This window comes from Passer domesticus, chromosome 2 (assembly GCF_036417665.1).
Source record: "Passer domesticus isolate bPasDom1 chromosome 2, bPasDom1.hap1, whole genome shotgun sequence".
Taxonomy (NCBI): Eukaryota; Metazoa; Chordata; class Aves; order Passeriformes; family Passeridae; genus Passer; species Passer domesticus.
The window spans coordinates 73292501-73312149 of NC_087475.1; the positions used below are offsets into that span (position 1 = coordinate 73292501).

General features: G+C 39.7%; 1 protein-coding gene across 1 annotated transcript in view; it reads left to right on the forward strand.

Annotated features, from left to right (window-relative positions):
* The window catches only part of CRYL1 (crystallin lambda 1), a 50746-nt gene that overhangs the window by 2007 nt on the left and 29090 nt on the right, over positions 1 to 19649 (forward strand). The window contains exons 2-3 of the mRNA XM_064409269.1: positions 816 to 923; positions 7877 to 8003. Coding sequence (XP_064265339.1) covers positions 816 to 923; positions 7877 to 8003 — 235 coding nt within the window. The remainder of the gene's footprint in view (positions 1 to 815; positions 924 to 7876; positions 8004 to 19649) is intronic.

Genomic DNA, 19649 nt, shown 5'->3' on the forward strand with positions numbered 1-19649 from the left:
TATGCCTTGGTGCTTCCATTTGAAAAGACTGCTGCCTGCTACATATCTAATCAAGTTAGAGCCTGCATCACTTTAAGAGAAATAATAAAATTGTCAGTTACTGCAGATTTCCTCCATGTATGGCTCAGTAATATGATTCACCAGAAGATGTAGGCAGACTGTTCCTATGTGTATCCAGCATGATAAAGTGCTTAATCTAAAAATAAAGGTAGTGCTAGAGGTGGGTATGTGGAAAAATAGTATCAAACCCATGCTCAGTTGAGATTTTTTTTCCCCCTTTTCATATGCTTGTGGTACTTTCTGAATTGCTAAAGACCTGTGACTTTGGTAGCTGGGCCTTGTATTTTCTGGTCACCTCTGAAGCAGGATTACACTCTGGGATCAGTAGACTGCTGCCTGTCTTCACTCTATAAGCTGAATTTATTTATTTATTTGTTTGTTTGTTTATTTTTGATCTCTTTAATGTAAATGCATTAACCAAGTCCAGGTTAAGATTGTGGCTGACAAAACTCTTGGTGATTGAGTCCAGTATCCCGAAGTAGTGGTTCTTCCTATTTGAATTCTGCTCTCCTTTTTCTGTTTTGTTTAGGGTTTTTTCTTCCTCATTATTTTTGTTCCAGGAGAGAACCTGCTATACACAGCCAGCAAAGGGTATTTCTCTGTTAGAGAGATTTGTTTCTCATCAGTATGCAACTGATCTTTTTATCAAATAACAAAGAGTCCAAACTCTGGTTTGATTTTTGCAATGCTTTCAAGATCTCCTTCCCCCTATTAAATGCTGGTTTATTAATTGCCTGATATTTCTTTTTTTCCAGTGGACTCATTGGTCGCAGCTGGGCCATGGTGTTTGCTGCTGGAGGCTTCAAAGTGAAACTTTATGATATTGCACAAGAGCAGCTAACAACTGCACTGGAAAATATTCGGTAGGTAACCTGACTTGAAGTAACCAGCGTTGGAATGAAACTGTGGGGTTTTTATAATTATGAATGAATAGCCATATCTTGTTATTTCAGGGAGCCTAGATTTTAGGCTTTGAAGAAGGCTTTACTTAGAAGTACAGGTTAAGATTAGAAGATCTGTGCTTCCAAGTGTCGTTGACACTTCTGAAGAGAAATTTCATTTTTAAGTTATTCAAGATCTTACATTTAAATTCAATTTTCGAAAATAATGCTTACCACCATTAGGTTATTTATAGGCTAGGTTTAAAATATATGAACATAAGAGTTTTTCCACAGAAAGGCAGTAACGACCCTTTCAGAGTGGAGGTAGGTTAAGATGGATTGTTGAGAAGCCCTGCTACAATTATTAGCATTTTGTAGCTAGTTTTTAAACGTTTAAACTGGTGGTTTTGAGTCCTAGAAGAAGAAGTTGCTAGTGTCATTGCTGAGTTACAGTTGAAGTAGGAAGTGTCTTTAGAAGGTGTGCCAGTTTGAGGGTGTGAAGGTGATGTCACTCACACCAGCTGACCCCAGGAGGCTGCCACCCCTCTTCTGTTGCCCCTGGCACTGTGGCTAAAGCCTCGTGCTTTTGGTACTACAAGAGCTACAAGTTCAATTCTTGCCTGTCTGCTCCCCTCTGCCAACCTTCAATGCCAACAAGTTAATTACCTATTCAGTCACTCTTAACTGGATTTCTGCCAAGTATTTATCTAACCTTCCCTTGAACTGATATAAATCCTTCTGTAGCCTCCTTACCAAAGGACTTTGTGTTCTGCAGATTTACTGCTCACTGCGTGAGGAGCTGTTCCCTTGTGTTTGTTTTGAACCTGGCTCCTAAATAACTTTGATTGACCCCTAGTTCCTGTGTTAGAAGGAACATGTCTGCTTGGTCCTGTGCACCCTCTTCTTGCTGGGCCTGAAAATACAGCTTTTATCTGCCTGTGAGTGAGGGTGAAGGTACATTTATGAAACGGTTCTGTGCACAAACTTATCTTGCTGTATTGGCGTTTAATGCTGGACTTCAGATGACTTCACAGATGACATCAACCCAAATGCATCAGCTCTCCCTTCATGATGTCTTGGAGTGACATGATGTCAGCTTGTGTGTCAGCTGTATGGGGTGTAAAAAAGGTTGTGGTGTGTTGCATCCTAATTGCTTTCTGTAACAAGCCTTAAAGCAAACTGGAGTGACTTCAGGAATGCCTTGTAGATCAGATCAATTGTTAGAGTTCAGAAGTTAAACAGTATGTAATGTCTAGTGAGATCTGCTAAAAAAGGCTTGATAACAGAACAGTGGGAAAATCCGCCTCCTCTTTTTTTTTCTTTTCAGGTAGATGTTAGACCAAACATCTCTGTTGCATCACCTAGGTGACACAAACTTTTTGGGTTTTTTCAGAGTTGCTGTCATAGTGGTAGCCACAATGAGATTCTGGATTATTAGGTGGCAGCTTTGTGGTGTTCATTACTAAAGCCAGTACTTGCCCCATATTTTTTCTTTTTCTAATAGCAGCCTGAGGATGTTAGCCTTCCAAAGATTTCAGCTTGGAAACATGAAGCATAGAATGTCAGGTATAATAGGATAGAGTGCTATTTAAGTGGGTCTGTGTTCTCCTGTAGGAATTCACAGAATCACCAAATGGGTCGTGTTGGAAGGGAGTACTGAAGGTCATCTAGTCCAACTTCCCTGCTCAGGCAGGGTCTTCTGAAGTTCCTTGTATGTAGACAGCTTTTGAATAGCTCCATGAAAGAGACACTACAATCTTTCTGGGCAAGCTGTTTCAGTGTTTAGTTACCCTCACAGTAAAGAAGCTCTTCCTCTTGTTCTGATGGAACTTGCTGTATTCCATTTTCTGCCTGTTGCCTCTTGTTGTATTGTTTAGCACCACTGAGAAGAGCCTGGATCCATTTCTTGACACCCCCCTTTCAGAGGCTTATAGATATTGTTGAGGTCCTCTGTGTTGTCTCTTCTCAAGGCTGAACATGCCCAACTCCATCAGCCTTTCCTTGTAGGAGAGATGCTCCAGCAACAAAATCATCTTTGTAACCCTCTGCTGGACCCCCTCCAGGAGCTCTGTGTCTTTCTTGTACTGAGGAGCCCAGCCCTGGACACAGCATTCCAGATGTGTCTCACCAGGGCAGAGTAGAGGAGCAGGATCTCCTCCCTCGACCTGCCAGCACTGCTTTTCCTAATGCACTCCAGGATCCCACTGGCCATCTTGGCCACAAGGACACTGCTGCCTCATGGACAGCTTGTTGTCCACCAGGATCCCCAGGTCCTTCTCTGCAGAGCTGCTCTCCAGCAGGTCACCCCCAGCCTGTGCTGGTGCCTGGGGTTATTCCTCCCCAGGTGCAGAACTCTGTGTTTGCCTTTGTTGAATTCCAGACAGTTCCTCTCTGCGCATCTCTCCAACCAGTCCTTCTGAAGGGTTGCACAGACCTCTGGGGTATTGGCCACTCCTCCCAGTTCAATGTCATGGGTGAACTGCTGAGGAGGCACCTGCCCCGTCATCCAAGTCAACTTCATAAGTTCAAGGCAAGTTCACTTGAGTTCAAGGCAGGTTTTGTCTTTTACATAAGATGATCTTAACTTATAATTAACTCGTGTATTTTGGCTATTGGAACACTCTAGTTAAAAAGCCTCGTTTCAGGAAAACATAGTTTTCGTGACAAGAATACAAAGCTACACAATTTCTTCAACCACTATTTTAATGATTGTATCTATGAAGATATGGTCAAACTTCTTTGCACTCATTTTATAGCACACAGCCTGCAGTAAATCACAATGATTTACTGATGTGATACTTCTGTAAGAGTTGGAGCTTGAGCAGGTAATATGTGCTCACAGGAGAGCAGCAAGGGAATGTCTGTCTGATAGAGCCAGCTGGTGACTGGTTCTCTGAACTTGATGTAATTTGCTTTCCTTTTTCTCTCCAAATAGCAAATACTTTTAGGGAAGTTTTTAGGCTTAGGGGTTTTGTGGTTTATTTTGTTTTAGTATTGGAAGATACTTATTCCACTCTAGTCTGCAGTCCACAAACTTCTAGTGTATGGAGGTCTGACTTATTGGGAAGAAACTGAAGTGTACAGATTTGTAGTTTCCCTTTTCCAAATAAAACAAGGTTTGAGTAGTAAGCAACACTCACTTCTAAAAGGAGATTATACTTATTTGATGGCAGAAGTGATACTTAATTATTTTATGTTGTTGCCTTTTAGTCTGTTGACCCAGAAGTCATTGCCTTTTATATAAATTCAGGACATCTCAGGGTCTGCTTTAATGGAACAACCTTTTGTTCTGATGAAGAAACAAACTAATGAACACCCTAATACCACACTGGACATACTGAATACATGCTGTAGTAGCCTGCCTTGGGAAATGTATTTTTTCATATCCAGCATGCTTTTTTCTGCATTGGTGTGATTCTGGTTTGAATGCAAGATTGCTAAATTCTGAAATAATGAGAATTAGAAAAACAAGTGGTATCCTATTCCTGAAAGTAGTCCTAAAACACAGGATGCAGAAATGCTTTAGTGCATGCCCCTCTGCCAAAAATAAATTTATGGTTCTTGTAATGCAGAAACTTTTCCAACTAGTTACTATGCTATTGTTTTAAACATAATTATTCTGCTGATAAAGATTGATTAATTGCCAGGCTTACTGGCTTAGTCTTCCAGTCTGTCTTATGTATTGCTTTGTTGTGTTGGTACTGTATATATCAAGGGCAGAATGCAGCTTGGTTTAGGTCTTCTTTGGTAGTTTTGTATATCTGTTTTGAGGGGAGAACTTCTAACTAGGTGATTCTTTTCAGAATACAGTTTGATTTTGAGTGCCTGATGCTGGCACATCAAGCTTGTGCTAAATCCTAGGCTTAATTCTACCTTTTGATTTTATCTCTTCCCACCCACCATGCCCAAAAGTGGAATTAACTAGCTAGGCAAAACTGCTTCACTTGCAGAACTAACTAGAGAACATATCGATAGGCTTTGGAAGGGGATAGATTTCATCTTTACAAAGGTTCTGTCTGACTGAGTTGAAAATACCTCCAAAAGGAAAGGTTGGTTTTTTTCACCTCATTCCTGTGTGGTAGCCAGTGCCCATGGCAGCTGGAACAAATGATTTCAGTAAGGGTGATTTGTGTAATTATTAAAATTGTGTTTTGAGAACAGCTACGGTGCTCACATTTGCCTGGTATGCAGAGTAACAGGTTGTCCGAGGAGTCAGTGAAATCTCCTTTCCTGAAAGCTTCCAGCTTGGTTACACAAAACCTACGTGGTCTGTTCTGTCTTGGGCTAGATATGAGTGATGTTTTGGTTTGTCCTCACCATGCCAACTACCCTCTCTTTTATCAGACAGCGCTAGATGGTAGAACTTTGACTGCCCAAAGTTCTAGTCTTTGGGCAACAGCAGCTGGCTGAACTTGCCAATATTTGCTGGTTGCAGCTGTGTGTGCTGAATACAGCTGCTCCGTAGTGGCTGTGGATAAAGGTGAGGCAGGTGGGATGTGAACAAGATGAGTTAAGTGTTAGTGTTGCATTCAGGGTCCTTCTGTAAAGACTTTTAGAACAGGATTTGTAACCAGAAGCATCCCAGGCATTTTATGTGATTGGGAGCGTTCCCATAGATTGGATGCCTTATCCTGAAGTAAATACTAGCCCAGTTCCCAGAATAATGCTGATGTGGGCAGACAGGTACAACAGTAAAACTCTGCTGATAGATGAAGCATAAGCTCAGAAAGGAAGTAGTATTTTCTTATTGATGAGAATTCTTCATTCTTCAAAGACCTTACAGGTATTGAGTGAAACTGTCTGAGCTGCACACACAATACAGCTGCAGAGTGAAGCTGTGGATAGGGGTGCAATGATTGCAGTCTAGGGTCATCCGAGGGAAGTTCCCTTAAAAATTTAGGCTGTCTTCATTAAAAAGTCATCCAGTAGAGGTCAGTGGTGCACTGCTCTATGTACAAACCTTCGTGTCTTAATGTATGCTAAGTATCAGGGAACACTGGTTTCCTACAGTTCTTCAGCAATCTAATAGCCCAAGGGAATAGAAAAATGGTTTAGTGTTTGAAAGACTAAAATTTGTTTGTGGAACAAAACAGCCAGAATGGCAATAACTAGATTGGAAAAGGTTGCAAGAAATTAAAATTTCCCAGGAGAGAAAGCCAAAATTGAGGTAATGCACATATTTCCTACTCGATGTTTTAACTGACTTAAATGCATGGCTAACATGAAGATTGGTTATGTTAAGAAGAATGCTTTTTGTTTAGGAATAAAAAAAAAATCAGTCCAGCCTCAAATTCCAAAGACAAAGATAGTAGTTTTGAAGGTTAACTAAGAAATGCTATTCTGAGTGCACAGTGTATTGTTAGTGGCTTATGACAGAAAAGCAGAAATTTAGAATGGTTATCACTGGCACAGAAGGAAAGATATGAAACAGGATATGGGTGCTGCAGGCTTGGGGAAGAAAAATAAAAGCTGGATCACTTAGTCTATGTCTCTAGCTTTTTTGAATCCCTCAATCACCAGTTATGTACTGTACTGATTTTGGAGAACCAAAATTTGGGAGAATAAGACAAATGTAATATTGCAATGAAAGTGAACAAGAACTTCACCCTCTTCTTCAAAGAGAGTATGATATCTATATGATATCTTCAAATGTAACTTTTGTTTTGTTTTGTGTTTTTGTTTGGTTTGAGGTTTTTTTAAGATGTGAGCAAGAGTATGCTGGATTTGGGCAAGAGCACTTGGAAAACGAACTTCTAATGAATGGATAGTAAAGACCTTTTGAATTACTCATCTTGCCTCACAAGGGGTGAGGGAGCCAGAAGTTTGGATTCTGTAGCTTAGGGCACCTGTTTCTTTCCAGATGAAGCACTGGCATCTTTAGTGCTAGAAACTGTAAGTGCTGGATGAAGTTGCTGTCCAGCATGCTGCATGTTCCCTGTGACCTTGGGAAAGGGAGCTGAAGATTCCTGTTTCCTCTTCTTTGCCATAAATTGCTTAAGAAGTAGAAGTCTGTGCTTTTCAGCCATCCATTTGCTGTGTCCTTAATTAAGTTGGTAGGAAGAATAAAGGATTTTTTTCCGGCTGCTATTCATTAGGTCAATTTCCTCATGTCTTCATGAGGATGAGCACTTTTTGCTGAATAATAACCAAAGGCTCAGAGGAGTTCTGTCTTGATGAAACTGATGAAAACAACCGATTTAACCATGATAAAGACTCCATCAAAGAGCTTTAGGTTGATTCTGATCAGACAGATTAATCCCACCTAATTTCTGGCCATTGTTACTCTAAGCAGTTTATAGTGGTTTTGAAAAATGGCTTGCTTGTTCTGGATGTTTGAGGGTTTCAAACTAGAGACCTTTTCTGAAGAAGTGGCATGTCCAGTCTCAGCCAAGGGCATGTACTTGAGCATTCATTTCAAGTTTAGTAACTATTTAAATTTTTTGACACTTGTTCTGTAGTCATTAAAAAAACTCAAAATGTAGTGGCATGGTTTTTATGAAGGACTCTTGCCTGTACCAAATGTATTTATTTATTTCTGTACTAGTAAAGAGGCGTCCCTACAGTGAGGCTTTGTAGCAAAAGAGCTGTTTGTAAAAGTAGGTGAAGTTTATTAAAGGGACCTTGCTTTGCATTAAATATGAGCTAAAAAACCCTCTTGCTGATTGTGCACCAGTTAAAACACATTTGAAGTGGTGACCATCTTACATCTAGGTGTAGATCTTGGAGCTGTCTGTGCTTGAAGAGAAGAAAAACCTTTGATAAGATGGGGGAGGAAGGAGAAACGACTGAAATGCACCTTTATATTTTTGAATAGAGATGTGTGCAGTGGCATGACAAATAGTGTAGTACATGGTTTGTTAAGATGGTTTTTTAAAAAATTGATGGTGGCTGAACAATGATAAAGTGTTTAAATGTGTCTGTGTTGTTTCTGTCAGCAAACAAATGAAAGATATGGAGAAGTCGGGAGTCCTGAAAGGAGCTTTGAGTGCGGAGCAGCAGTTGGCTCTCATTAGCGTTTGTACAGACCTGAAGGCAGCAGTAGAGGGTGCTACTTTCATTCAGGTAAGCAAAGATTTGCCAACTCCCAGCAAACGGTTCAGAAAGATGATTAAAAGCTGTGCTACGCAGTATGTGGGCACTGGAGAGTTCAACATCATGACCCCATAAGGATCTAGTCATGCTTGTTAAAGTTCTTTCTAGCCGGGTATCCTGACGTGGGAGATCATGCCTCTTTGCAGAATTTCTTACACTGGAGTCCTTGCAAGTTTATTCTGAGTTATGGGGAGAGAGGCTGGCAGCTAAGCTGAGAGGAAACTGCTGTCCTCCATGTATAATAATGACTGTACCTGTTAAAAAGACGAATGTAAAAAAGGTTGGCAGGAGATTTTTGGGGGACAGATTAATTCCCAGAGGATGTCACACATTCTAGAGCTGGGTCTAAAATGTATTTTTTTCCTCTCCAGGTACCTAGTGAAGGCAGAGAGTATGACATATGGGATGACTGTTCTGACTGTGAGGTAGTGCTGTAGCCAAACACAGCTATCCCAGAATGCTACAGTATTAAAACCACGATTGATACATAGGCTTGAAATCTGTGCTGCTAAGTAATATTGGAATGGGGAGCAAGCTGAACTGCTAGGACTGATAGCTTGTGGCTACTTAATTATTAATATGTTCACTGGATTGGACATAGTGCAGAGAATAGGCTAATCTGGGATCATTTCTGGGATAAAGTACAGATTAGGATTGGCATGTTCTACCCGATATAGCTCCCCTGTACTATTCCAGTGTTGTACCCTTAGCTGTCTCTACATGTATTTGTGCTGCATTCTTGTTTACAACTTACACTGTTTCAGGCTGTAAATTCCCAGTCTGATCAGCTGCAACACCACCCTAATAGCCAACTGAACTGAAAAGAGCACAGGCTTCCAGACATTTTATTCCTCCCAGTTTGGTGAAGTGAGGAGGACGGAATGGGAGGCAGGGTAAAGCCTCACACTGAGAGGAGTCAAGGTGTGAATGTACTCCAGCTTTTTACAGTGGTACACTGTTTTGTGTTCACTCCTTTTCTTCATAGCATGAAACTATGTATTCAGCCCTTACTCATAAGAGTGTCTTACTCTTTCATCACTAATGAGCTCGGAACTTGTTAGTTTATAGTATTGTCTTCATGCATTTATTGCCTACTGGTACTGAGTTTAATTTGCAAATTTATAGTCTAATCACTCAGTCTTGTAAAGCCCTTCTACAAATGCTTGTGGTTGTAGTAATGATGGCCAACTTAAATTTCATGAGCTAACTTACAGGTCATTTATGAATGAATGTAACAAAGGGCATAGCTATGTGTGAAACAGCACTGGTCAGCCTGTTCTAGTGAGTAAGAACTGACTGTTCTTCCTGCCTTCTGCTTGTGAAGGCTGTCTTCTTGTTTCCAGTATTCTCATAGTTCTTGTTTTCTTTTGCTATTTCAAGCATTTCTTACTACCTGGTATATTCATATAGTGTCCTTACTTTCTCCTGTATGCTACCTATAAGGATCTGATCCTTCTTAGTACCATCTCTTTAGCATTTCTTTAGCATTCTGACTTCTATTTTACCATCTTCTTTTGAAGCTAAACCTAGCTGTGATGGAGTTCTTGGCTCCCGTTGCTCTGGCAGGGATGTTCCGTTTTGGTATGCTCTGGTCCCATGAGAGATGGTCTTTGACAAAATCTTAAGATTTTTGAACAAGGTCTTGCATGCAACATCAGATTAAATCAAGGTCCCACCACTATCAGTACATTTACAAAATGGGCATTGGGAAAATGTTGCAAAATCAAAGTAATTTTCTCTTAGAAGGAACCTGTGGAACTCATTTGGCCCAACCCATTGCAGGACCAACTTGTATCAACTTGTGCAGAATTTGTGCAGTTGAGTTTTGGGTGAGCACTTCTGGTCTCTCTGGGTAACGTGTTACAATGTTTGATTACTGTCATTGCAACTTTTCCCTAATATCTAATTGGAAGTCTCATCTTGCAACTTCAGTCTTTTGCCTGCTGTCCTACCAGCCTGCACCTCAGGGAACCTGTGTGTTCCTTTCAGGTAGCTGAAGACAGTGGTGTTGTGTTGGTAGTCTCCAAACAGCAACAGTGTACCTGGGGTAACTGCAGCTTTCTGGCACTATTTTATGTTCCCTTAGCCCTCTTGATGACTCTAAACATGTAGTTATTTAGTATATCAATATAAATAAACAAAATAGCTGCAATATGCCCATGAATAACATATGTGTGAAACATGGTTGGCACTATCTTTATCAGCACTCCAAACTATAGCATTAAAGTTTAGTTTTATTCAAAGTCTTAATAAATGCATAAGGGAAGTGGGCAGGCAACTTACTTGAAATAGACTTTAATTTTCTCTTGAAGGAGGGTGGTGGAATAGAATGAAACAATCACAACCTTATTTCAGCAGTGAGCAGACTGCTTTATGACTGAACCATGTTAAATTTAAGAAATGCTGCTTAGTGCAGCTTTAAATGTGGAAGGACAAAATGTACTAATTGTAACTTACGAGCTCTAGTGTTCTGACTTTTAGTTACTTAAAAAATAAAATATTGGTTGCATTAATCTTAGCCAAATATAGAGGACTCAATTTTCATGTTTAATGATATAACCTACTCATTAGCTTATTTCAAAATTTTCATGAGAAGTCCATTTCTTTACCCTGGATTTCAGTTGGTTAAATCTTAACTTCTTTTCAAATCTGACCTTTGTAGAATAAGTCCACATAAAGCTTTAAAAAACTTCTTGATGTTTGCCCTCCATCAGTAAATCCTTTAGACAATTGCCTTCTAAGTAGTTTTCATAGGACATAACTTAAAACAGAAGGGATAAAATAGTAAAAAATGGAGCTTTATAAGTTATATTAGTGAAGATACAAATGGGAAAAAGATGCAAGAGATAATTAGGACTGAGAAGAAAATTTATAACAGTGATGTCTAGAACATTTTAAAAGGTTATATATTCTCTCTCCTGAGCAGTTTCATGAAGTAACTTGTCTTGCTTAGTGTGATTTACATCAGCTTCAGAAGGAAATCTGAGTATTCACACAAGTTCACTTCTCAGAACTTTCCTATGCTTCTTGGAATAAGTGCATCACCTATAGCATGTAGGTGAATGCACGCTGCAAGTTTTTATATCGCTTAAAAGCTTTAATTCTGAAATAACTTTCTGTTAGCTGAAAACTCCATGGAGATAAATAATGGATATGTTTGTACTATAATGTTCCTGTGTTGGACTATCATGGGTGAGTTAAATGTCTCTTACTTTTGTGCTCTTAGCTTTATGTGACTAGTGGGTACAGAACATCTTAGTTCTCCTTTGAGTATTAAAAGCAGATTTTAGTGGATATGTGTCTAGTTCATAAATAAGATAAATTGAAAGAAGTGCAGAACTTGTATGATCTCTTGCCACAACACTAGTAAAACAAAACCAAAAGTTTTAAATTGAACAATTGACTAACTGAACCATAAAGTTTGCTAGCTGTCAGAGGAAGACTAGATGGCTAACTATTGCTAAGATCTTACTCTTGACACCTGAGCTGCTGTGTATTTTCGTGACTGGTGAGGGCTGGCTGGGCTGGTTGAAGATGAACACAAAAGGTCACTGAGAGGTGATCTCTGAACCCGTCTGTTGTGCTGTGGCATTGAACAGAACAGACTGGGCAAGGGGATGAAGTTAAGCTTTTAACTTACACCTTGTGTTCTTGAAGTATTTATCCTTTTAACTTGTAAAAGAACTCTTCCTAAAAGCCTCAGAACAGTATCTTCATTTCCTGCCCACCCCTTTAAAAAGAGAGGGTGTTCTGCCCCCTCTCTTCCTCCCCCCATTACACCTGTTGAGCTGGTGGAAATGACACTAATAGATTTTTAACCTGGTATCTTTCAGATCTTGCTGGCTCTTTCATCTTTTCCAGTTAGACATATTTTTAAAAAACAGTGTTGACAGTTTTCAAAAAGTCTGGTGGTGCCTTCAGGGTGCAAAATCAGCATTGACTTCGGAGCTTTGACAATAGGTGTCTTGTGTCTCTGGTTATAAAAATTGGTTTTTGACTGTCTGTTACCAGTTTCTACTTGCAGCTTTTGTTTGGCTTTCCTGATGTCTTTCAAGAATCCTTTTACTTCTGGGGATGAGGGAATGTCTGCAGACAGTAGGTGAAGATATCTTCAGCTGCCCTGAGCTGATAGGCTGGATTTTGGAGACTCTGTTAGTCACAGATCTCTGTAAAAACAAAACTGCTGGCAGGCAGAGTGTCCAAGCATTGCAGTAACATGGCTTCTTCTGAACTGGGCCCTGGACGGACAAACATGGGTCTGTTTGCTCTTAGCTGGGCAAATATAACCTTAGGCCTGGTTTTACCCTGCAGAGCTTAAACACTGGCCTGAGGCACCAGAAGTTGTGTTTTGGCTTTTGAGGGAACAGGTTTTAGGCATGAGACTTTACTTGCTGTCTTTGTAGAAGTTTTGAGAACGCTTTTTCTAATTTTAAAGGTTTAAATGATTAGATCTTAAAGACTTGCTGTATAACATTTTATGAAGTCAGTGTCTGAGTTGAACTGAAAGATGATGTTTAGGTAAACAGCTTGCCAGTGTCACTGTAGTGGTGCTGCTGCTGAAAGGACTTACATCCTTCCAAATTTTCTCACATTTATTTTCCATCTATTCTGTGCATGTAACAGCTGGTGTCATTTACCATTACAGTCTTGAATATGGTTTTGGTCCTTGTTTCAGGAGGTTGTCATTGCCAAAACTGTCCTCCTGCCTGACAACTAATCTTGCTCTTCGGGATCTCTTCCATTGCTCCCTGGTCCCTTTTCTGGGGTGATGTTGTGTTTCCATTGCCTTTCCTAGATCACTTTCCCTATTTTTCGGGGTGGATGAGATTAGAGTAGGGAAAACCAGAGAAAATCTAGTACTTTGGTAGAAGATGTAGGGGTAGGGAGGAGGATTTCAGTCAACTACTTTGAGATCTTATTGCCCTTTCCTGAGGGAACAAAAAGGATCCTCATCTGTCATAGCCTGATTGACTTGTCTGTCTTTTGAAAGTTTTGTTGGACATGTGACCATCATGGAAAATGATGGATCTTCTAATGCCATGATACTAACAGAAGAAGCAGCAATCTTGTCTTCATTTGCTGTATTTGCTTTAAACAAAAAACAGCCAAAAAAGCCTCTCACAGAAACCCCTCAAATCTTCCCAAATTCTTCTGATTTTAGAAAATGTAGTTCTGAAAACTAGTACCTCCACAAATCCTGATTTTTTTCTGCTAAAGGTTGAAAGGACGCTTGTAAGTCAGTCATTTATTCTGAACAGTATAAAATGGCAGTAACTTGATATTTTTACTGGTCAGATTCTTTAACAGAGTATGTTTATGAAATGTAGGAAAGTACAGAATGTTTCCATCCAAGTGCTGGATTTCACCTCAGTGTTGTTTACTTGCACAGTATCTTGCAGTCAACAGTCTTTCGTGTCACTCAAGAGGTAGTGATTCATGAAGCATCAGATTTCACATTCGTATGAGCTCATATGTTCACGACAAATAAGAAGTTATCACTCTAGATCTAAAGTGATTTATAGCCCTAATTTATTTTTTTTTAAATTAGGTTAGCATTAAAGTACTAGTGCCTTTACCTGATCTTTTATGACTGCTTTTACAATAAGTTTCTTTATGTAGTGATGAGACCAAAGGCAGGCAGGATCAGTCATACTGTCTGTCAAAAATGTGTTAACCTGTTCTTAAAATTCTCTTGTTGTATGATTTCTTCTCCTCCCATGTTCAGCATTTTGCTCCAGTGCATACATAACCCATAGAAAGTCTATAACTGAAGCTCTGGGTTGTGACACTCGCATGCCTGTACTTTATTCATATTTTTTATAATTGTGTCACATGGTGATAATGTGGCACTCCCATGCCTAACAAACAGCCAGTCTGCTTTTCAGTTAAAGGAACTGCTGCCCTTATGATGACTTGGTACCCTTGGCTTACAGAATGGCAGTAGTTAGTAAGATTCAGGTTCAAAATAAAAGTCTAGGTTGCCAAGGTGGCTTGGTTTGGACTAACTAGAATTGGTTTATACCTAAGGAGGCTTTTGTTGCAAATTATACTTTTGTTAATGATTTGGTTTTTGTTCATGAGCTTGAAACTGTCATGGAGGAAGTTGTGTACCCGCTCAGTGGAATGAGTATCTGCTGTGGGATAGGGGCAGACAGGCTGAAGAGCTCCTGTCCCCCTCTGTGTATCCCACTGGGTTGGGTTTCTGCCTCACATCCAGTGTTTCAGGGTTTATGTGGTAGTTTGGTTTGGTTTTTTTTCTCCTCTTTCTATCTCATTTTAACTGATCAAAATCCTAACCTTGCGCTGAAAGGTGTGCAGCAGCCTGTGGCCTCCTTCGACATCAGCTGTGTGTGTGTCTCATCCCAAAGCCATGCAGAAGTGTGTGTGCCTCGTACCCAGCTACTGGCCCTGCCTTTATCCTCAAGGAGGGTAGCAACACTTCACAAAAGGAGACTAAAGTAAATATGATTTCCCATTACCATCTTTGAAAAAGCAAATTTTTGTTAGTCACCTTGTCTTAATAATGTCTTGGTATACTGTTAGATGCACATACTGTCCATCTATAAAGTGCCTCAAAATATGCATCTAAAACTATTTTTGAGGAGAGTGTGATGGAAAAGTCCAAAATACTTGAAGTCAAGTATTTGCATTTGAAATATGTAATGGTTTTGAATTTTGTGAAGTTACCAAACCTATTCAATATATTTAAAAAAAAAGTATATATATTTGAGCTAAGTTCTATTGACGAACAGTAATATCAGAAGCAAAGTTGATACTTCTATTTAATAATTTGTTCTGATATTAAAAATACAGTTTTATGTCTCTGCTTGTTTCACTAGCTGAACTCCCAGCCTCTGGAGTCAAAATGTGACGTTTTTTAATTGCAGGTGGTGTAGTTCCCCAGGTTCATGTGTGTGACTCTTGTTTACTGACTGGAGTGCACTTTAGTTCTGACATGGAATACAATTAAAAAAGCATTCAAGTTTCCTGAACAGAAGGTGCATCTTCATTCTTCCAGAATAAAGATACACACCTAAACCCTGCAGGAACAGAACAAACCAATATATCAACACAAAAACTCTAAATAGAAATTACAATAATTAGGACTGAAATACTTATGATAGTAGTGAATGTTTTAAACACTATTTTGCTTAAAATATAATTTGATGTGGATTCAATAAAATGGTGACTGAAACACAGCAATCTATATGCAAGATGGAATTTTGTTTTGGTAACTTCAGTAACCTCAACTTTCCAGCGATATTGGAGGAAACAGAACTCATCAAATGGCAGGGTTTAATTTGCAGAGAGTTTATTTAGTACTTTTTTCAAAGAGGCTTTGACAAGAATCCTTTATTATATTATTTAGCTACGGTAAAATTAAATGGACTAATGGTATTTGACTGTACAGGTGCTATCTATAGATAGCAATTTGAAATCTTTCTTTAATTTCATTACATTTGCAGGTCTCCTTTTGAGGTATTTTTTATGTCTATCTTAAACAGCATTCAGGCTATGTGTATAAAAATCCACAGGCCAAAGCTTTGTGTAGGTTTATATTAATCAGGCTTTGTTTTAGAAATAAAACATTCTCAAGTGACTTGTTAGATTGAAAGTAAAACAATTATGCCTGTCTTTTCTGTGAAGTTCTTTTTCTAGTGAATTATAACTATAGAAGATAATGGAAGTATTTGTAGAAATGTATTAGGCACCAAGCTTTCAGAAAAGCTCCTTTTCTGACATGCAGAACTCTTTGTCTCCTAATCCTGTGAAGTTCTTTATATTCCCACAAAAAGCTGGATATAATGTGGTTCCTGTTGCAGGAGTGCTGACAGTCTGGGTCCAGCTTGTGGGATAGTTCGGTGCTTTGAAAGCTGCTGCTGTGGCCTCTCTGTGAGAGGAGAGGATTGCTGTCACTTGACTCTGGGAACTGTTCTACAGGAGTGCCTTAAAAATGTCAGCTAAATCACAGCACTGACAAGCTGAGGCTTCTTAAAATGCTGTAAGTTTTATATGTGTGTAAACAGAGCAGGGGCTTGTGGCATGTTTGGAGATCCTCACTTAACTGCAGAAGATGAGGAGCATTCTTGTTGCAGTAAAAGTGGTCACGGCTTCTAAATAATTTACCTGCTGCTTAAAACCTTACTGAATTTACTGGAAAAGGGGAAGTTGCAGAACTCTAGAAAATAACTTTCTACCTCAGTTGGCAAGGGCACAGGGTGGTCTTGCTATAGCAGCTGTGGCATGGCAGTGAAATGCAGCTCTTGGGGGTTAGGTGGTATAAGACAAAGGTGAATAGCTGTAGGAGGGAGATAGCTGTGGGAGAGGAATTGGGTGTTTCTTGCTCTCCCTTGTTTTGATTGAGGAGCCAGTTGAGAACTTTTGGGTCAATATAAGCAGGACCACCAATATGGGAGACTTTGTGGTGGACGTCTGCTATGGACCACTTGGATCAGGAAGAAAAGGCCTTCTTCAGAAGCCTCACGTTCACAGGCCCATGTCTTCATGGTGGGGCTTCAACCACATCAGTACCTGCTGGAGGGACAGCACAGGAGAGCACAAAGAATTCAGAAGGATTGTGGAATGCATTCATGGTAACTTTAACACACGTGGCTGGGGACTAGAAGAGAGGGTATGTTGTGCTGGACCTTACAAACAATAAAGAACTGGTTGGAGATGTGAAGTTCATGGGGAAGTCTTGACTATACTGACCATGAGATGGTGAAGTTGAGGATCCTTGAGAAAAGCAAGAGGAAAACTGGAATTACAGCCCTAGAGTTTGGGAGGGACAACTTTGGCCTGTTGGGCCAAAATCTACTTGGAAGAGTCCCATGGTGTGGGATAGACTCCTGCAATGAAGGTGGGGCAGGAGAGCTCAAGACGGATCTATCTTCACTTGCAGGAATGTATATATTATCATAAACCTTCATATTAAGATTGCCAGGGAAGAAAGACTTTCTTGTTTATGAATTTGCACCAGATAGCATCTAGTCAGGAGGAAGGAATTCATTGTTGTGCAGCTGTAGCTTTCAGACTTCTTTATTCAGCGATTCTTAATGCTGGTGACTACCATCAGACTTGTTATTGGGAAGGCTTGATGCTGCTCCCTGTGACAGCATCTCCAGATGATCTTACAGAAAGTGCCTTGCTTGTTGCTGAGTGGCTGCTAATATTTGACCTTCTGCATGCTAGTTTAAATATTTGCCTTTCATCTTATACTGCTTGTGTTGGATGTCTACTTATTTTAGGACTATACTACTGTGTTGCAGAGCTTTGCTTCAGGCCATATTTTGTTTCTTTTGCCTCCCACTACCAATAAATTGCTCAGCAGCAATTCTCATTGATAGTATAAGGAAAAGGTATTTTGCAAGATAGTGTTTTGGGGAGTGTTTTTCTATAAGTTACAGAGGAGTTGCTACCTTGATTTATTTGAGAATGGATGGGAAGAACCTGGGAGATGCAAGCATTTAAATATAGGAAAATGAAGTTGTGCATTTAGATGAGCATGGATGCATGTGGGAGTACAGATCGTGGGTGGTGAGAAAGCAAAAACAGAGAGACACTGGATTTAAACAGATAAAACTCACTGGCTTTCCATGTACTGGCATTTCAGGGGCTGTGTCATGTGAGTGCACCTTCTTAGGGGCAACTAGACCTCAATCACCATGTGGTGTATCAGTTAGATGGGGAGGGAGTCTAGCATGTGTATATCTTTGTGTAGTTCTTTACTGGTTCACATAGCTGCTGTGTGTTGTCTGAACATGTATTTGAATAGTGTAATTCCTATTACATCTAAGCCTTTAATTCAATACAGCACTTTTGGGAGATGGGTTTTAAAAATTAACAGCTGTCATGTTCTGATCAGACTCTTAAGAGATGTCTAATAAAGTTTAAATTAGAAGCCAAAGTTGTAGCAACCTTGTTTAGGTGACCAGGCCTTGGAATAAAGGTTTACTGTTCTCTGCAAGTGAGAAGTATGATCTTCCCTAAGAAAAGGGCACAGAAATATACAGTGTCACTTAAAATGCATAGTAGTGCATACTAACCTTTCTGCACTGATTCTTTGAGAGAAACTGTGTTACCTTTAAACCCATATCTTACGTGCTCTGTGTTTGATCTTCCCTTTCTCATGGTAAACAGAAGAGCTTCAGACCTCTCCAGGCTCCATAACTGACTGCAAGTGAGGTTCCTGTTTAATGGATTGTTTAGAGCTTAATTTTCTCCCTGTTCTTCAGGGAATTGGTGTCTCTGAGAAAATAATTGCATGCTTGAGAACAGAAGCTTTATTGCAGTGGTCCAGCAACCTGAATACAATTGTGACACTATACAAGAAACTCCAAGCAAATGGCCCATTCAGAAACCTTACGTAACCATGGCAGGTTTGAGTTTCCAGCAGATTTGAGTTTGCCTTTTTGATTATCATCTAATGTGAGAGCAGGCTTAGAGTTTCAAGTTCACAAACCTATTCAAAGCAGCTCTTTTATTAGCTTGAACAGTATCTGCAGAGTTCTCATCATCTTTGGCTTCACTAAAAGAAACTATTTAAACTTAACCAACAAGCAGGGATTCTGGAACTATGAGCAGAGTATCATTTTGTTTTGATAAGGCTGTCTAATACTTTGGGCTCTATCTGTAGTTCTTGAATGACCCTGTTTATCTCTTCTGCATCATGGAACCTTTAGTACTGTTCCATGCAACTTATTTTTTAAGACTTCAAATTACTTTTAACCCATTTTTTGGTTTAAAACTTCTGGCCCCGGGCATTCTTGCCACAGAGTCTGTCTGAAGCAGCAGATGTTAAATGTAAATTTTGGATTACATCAAATGTGTAGCCTTTTCCCCTAACCTTGCTGTGTGTAGTTCAACATAACAGAAAGGACAGAATGAAGTACTGGCAGGTGGGAGAAGGTTAGAGTTGGAAAAGAGTAGGTATTTTCTGTGTGCTGTAAAGGGAAGGCTGAGGTTTTGCAACTTTGGGATCCTGTTTGGATTTTATAAAATCTTCCAAAACCCCTTGAAAACAGGCTGGCCTTCTTTCTCCATTTTCTTCTCATAGGCTGAAGACTTTTCTGTTGTTTATGGGATCCACTGTAGTTATTATCCCATATCTTTCTCCTCCCAGACTAGTGGATCTTTGCATGCTCTCCCTCAGGCATCTCCTGGAGATAACTTTGGAAATCTAGTGATTGTAGGTTGTGGCTCTTGGCTCACACTTGTAAAATTTCACACAGTGGTGTAGAGCTGAATATGCTCAGTAGCTTTGGTTGAAGTTTTGATAGTATTCATTCTACTGCAGATGGTCTTCAGAAGTCTTTCTCAGTGACCCTCATACTTGAAATGCGTAAGTATCTTCATTAATTCCCACTCTAGGAGTTGTTTAAGCACAGGTTGTAGAGATGTGCCTTGGAATCTCCTGAATCTCCTGCCATAGTTCTGGAGTTTGTAAGTTTGTCTTCTTTTGAGATATACCTATTCATTTCCATTTTGTCTTGGAGAGAATACTGACTTCTATCATATGAGATACTCTTAAAAAAAAGGAACACCAGGTCTTAATCCTCTGTATTGTGTTATCTCCCTGTGTGAGTTAAAGTCTGTATTTTAGACAAAGCAGAATAT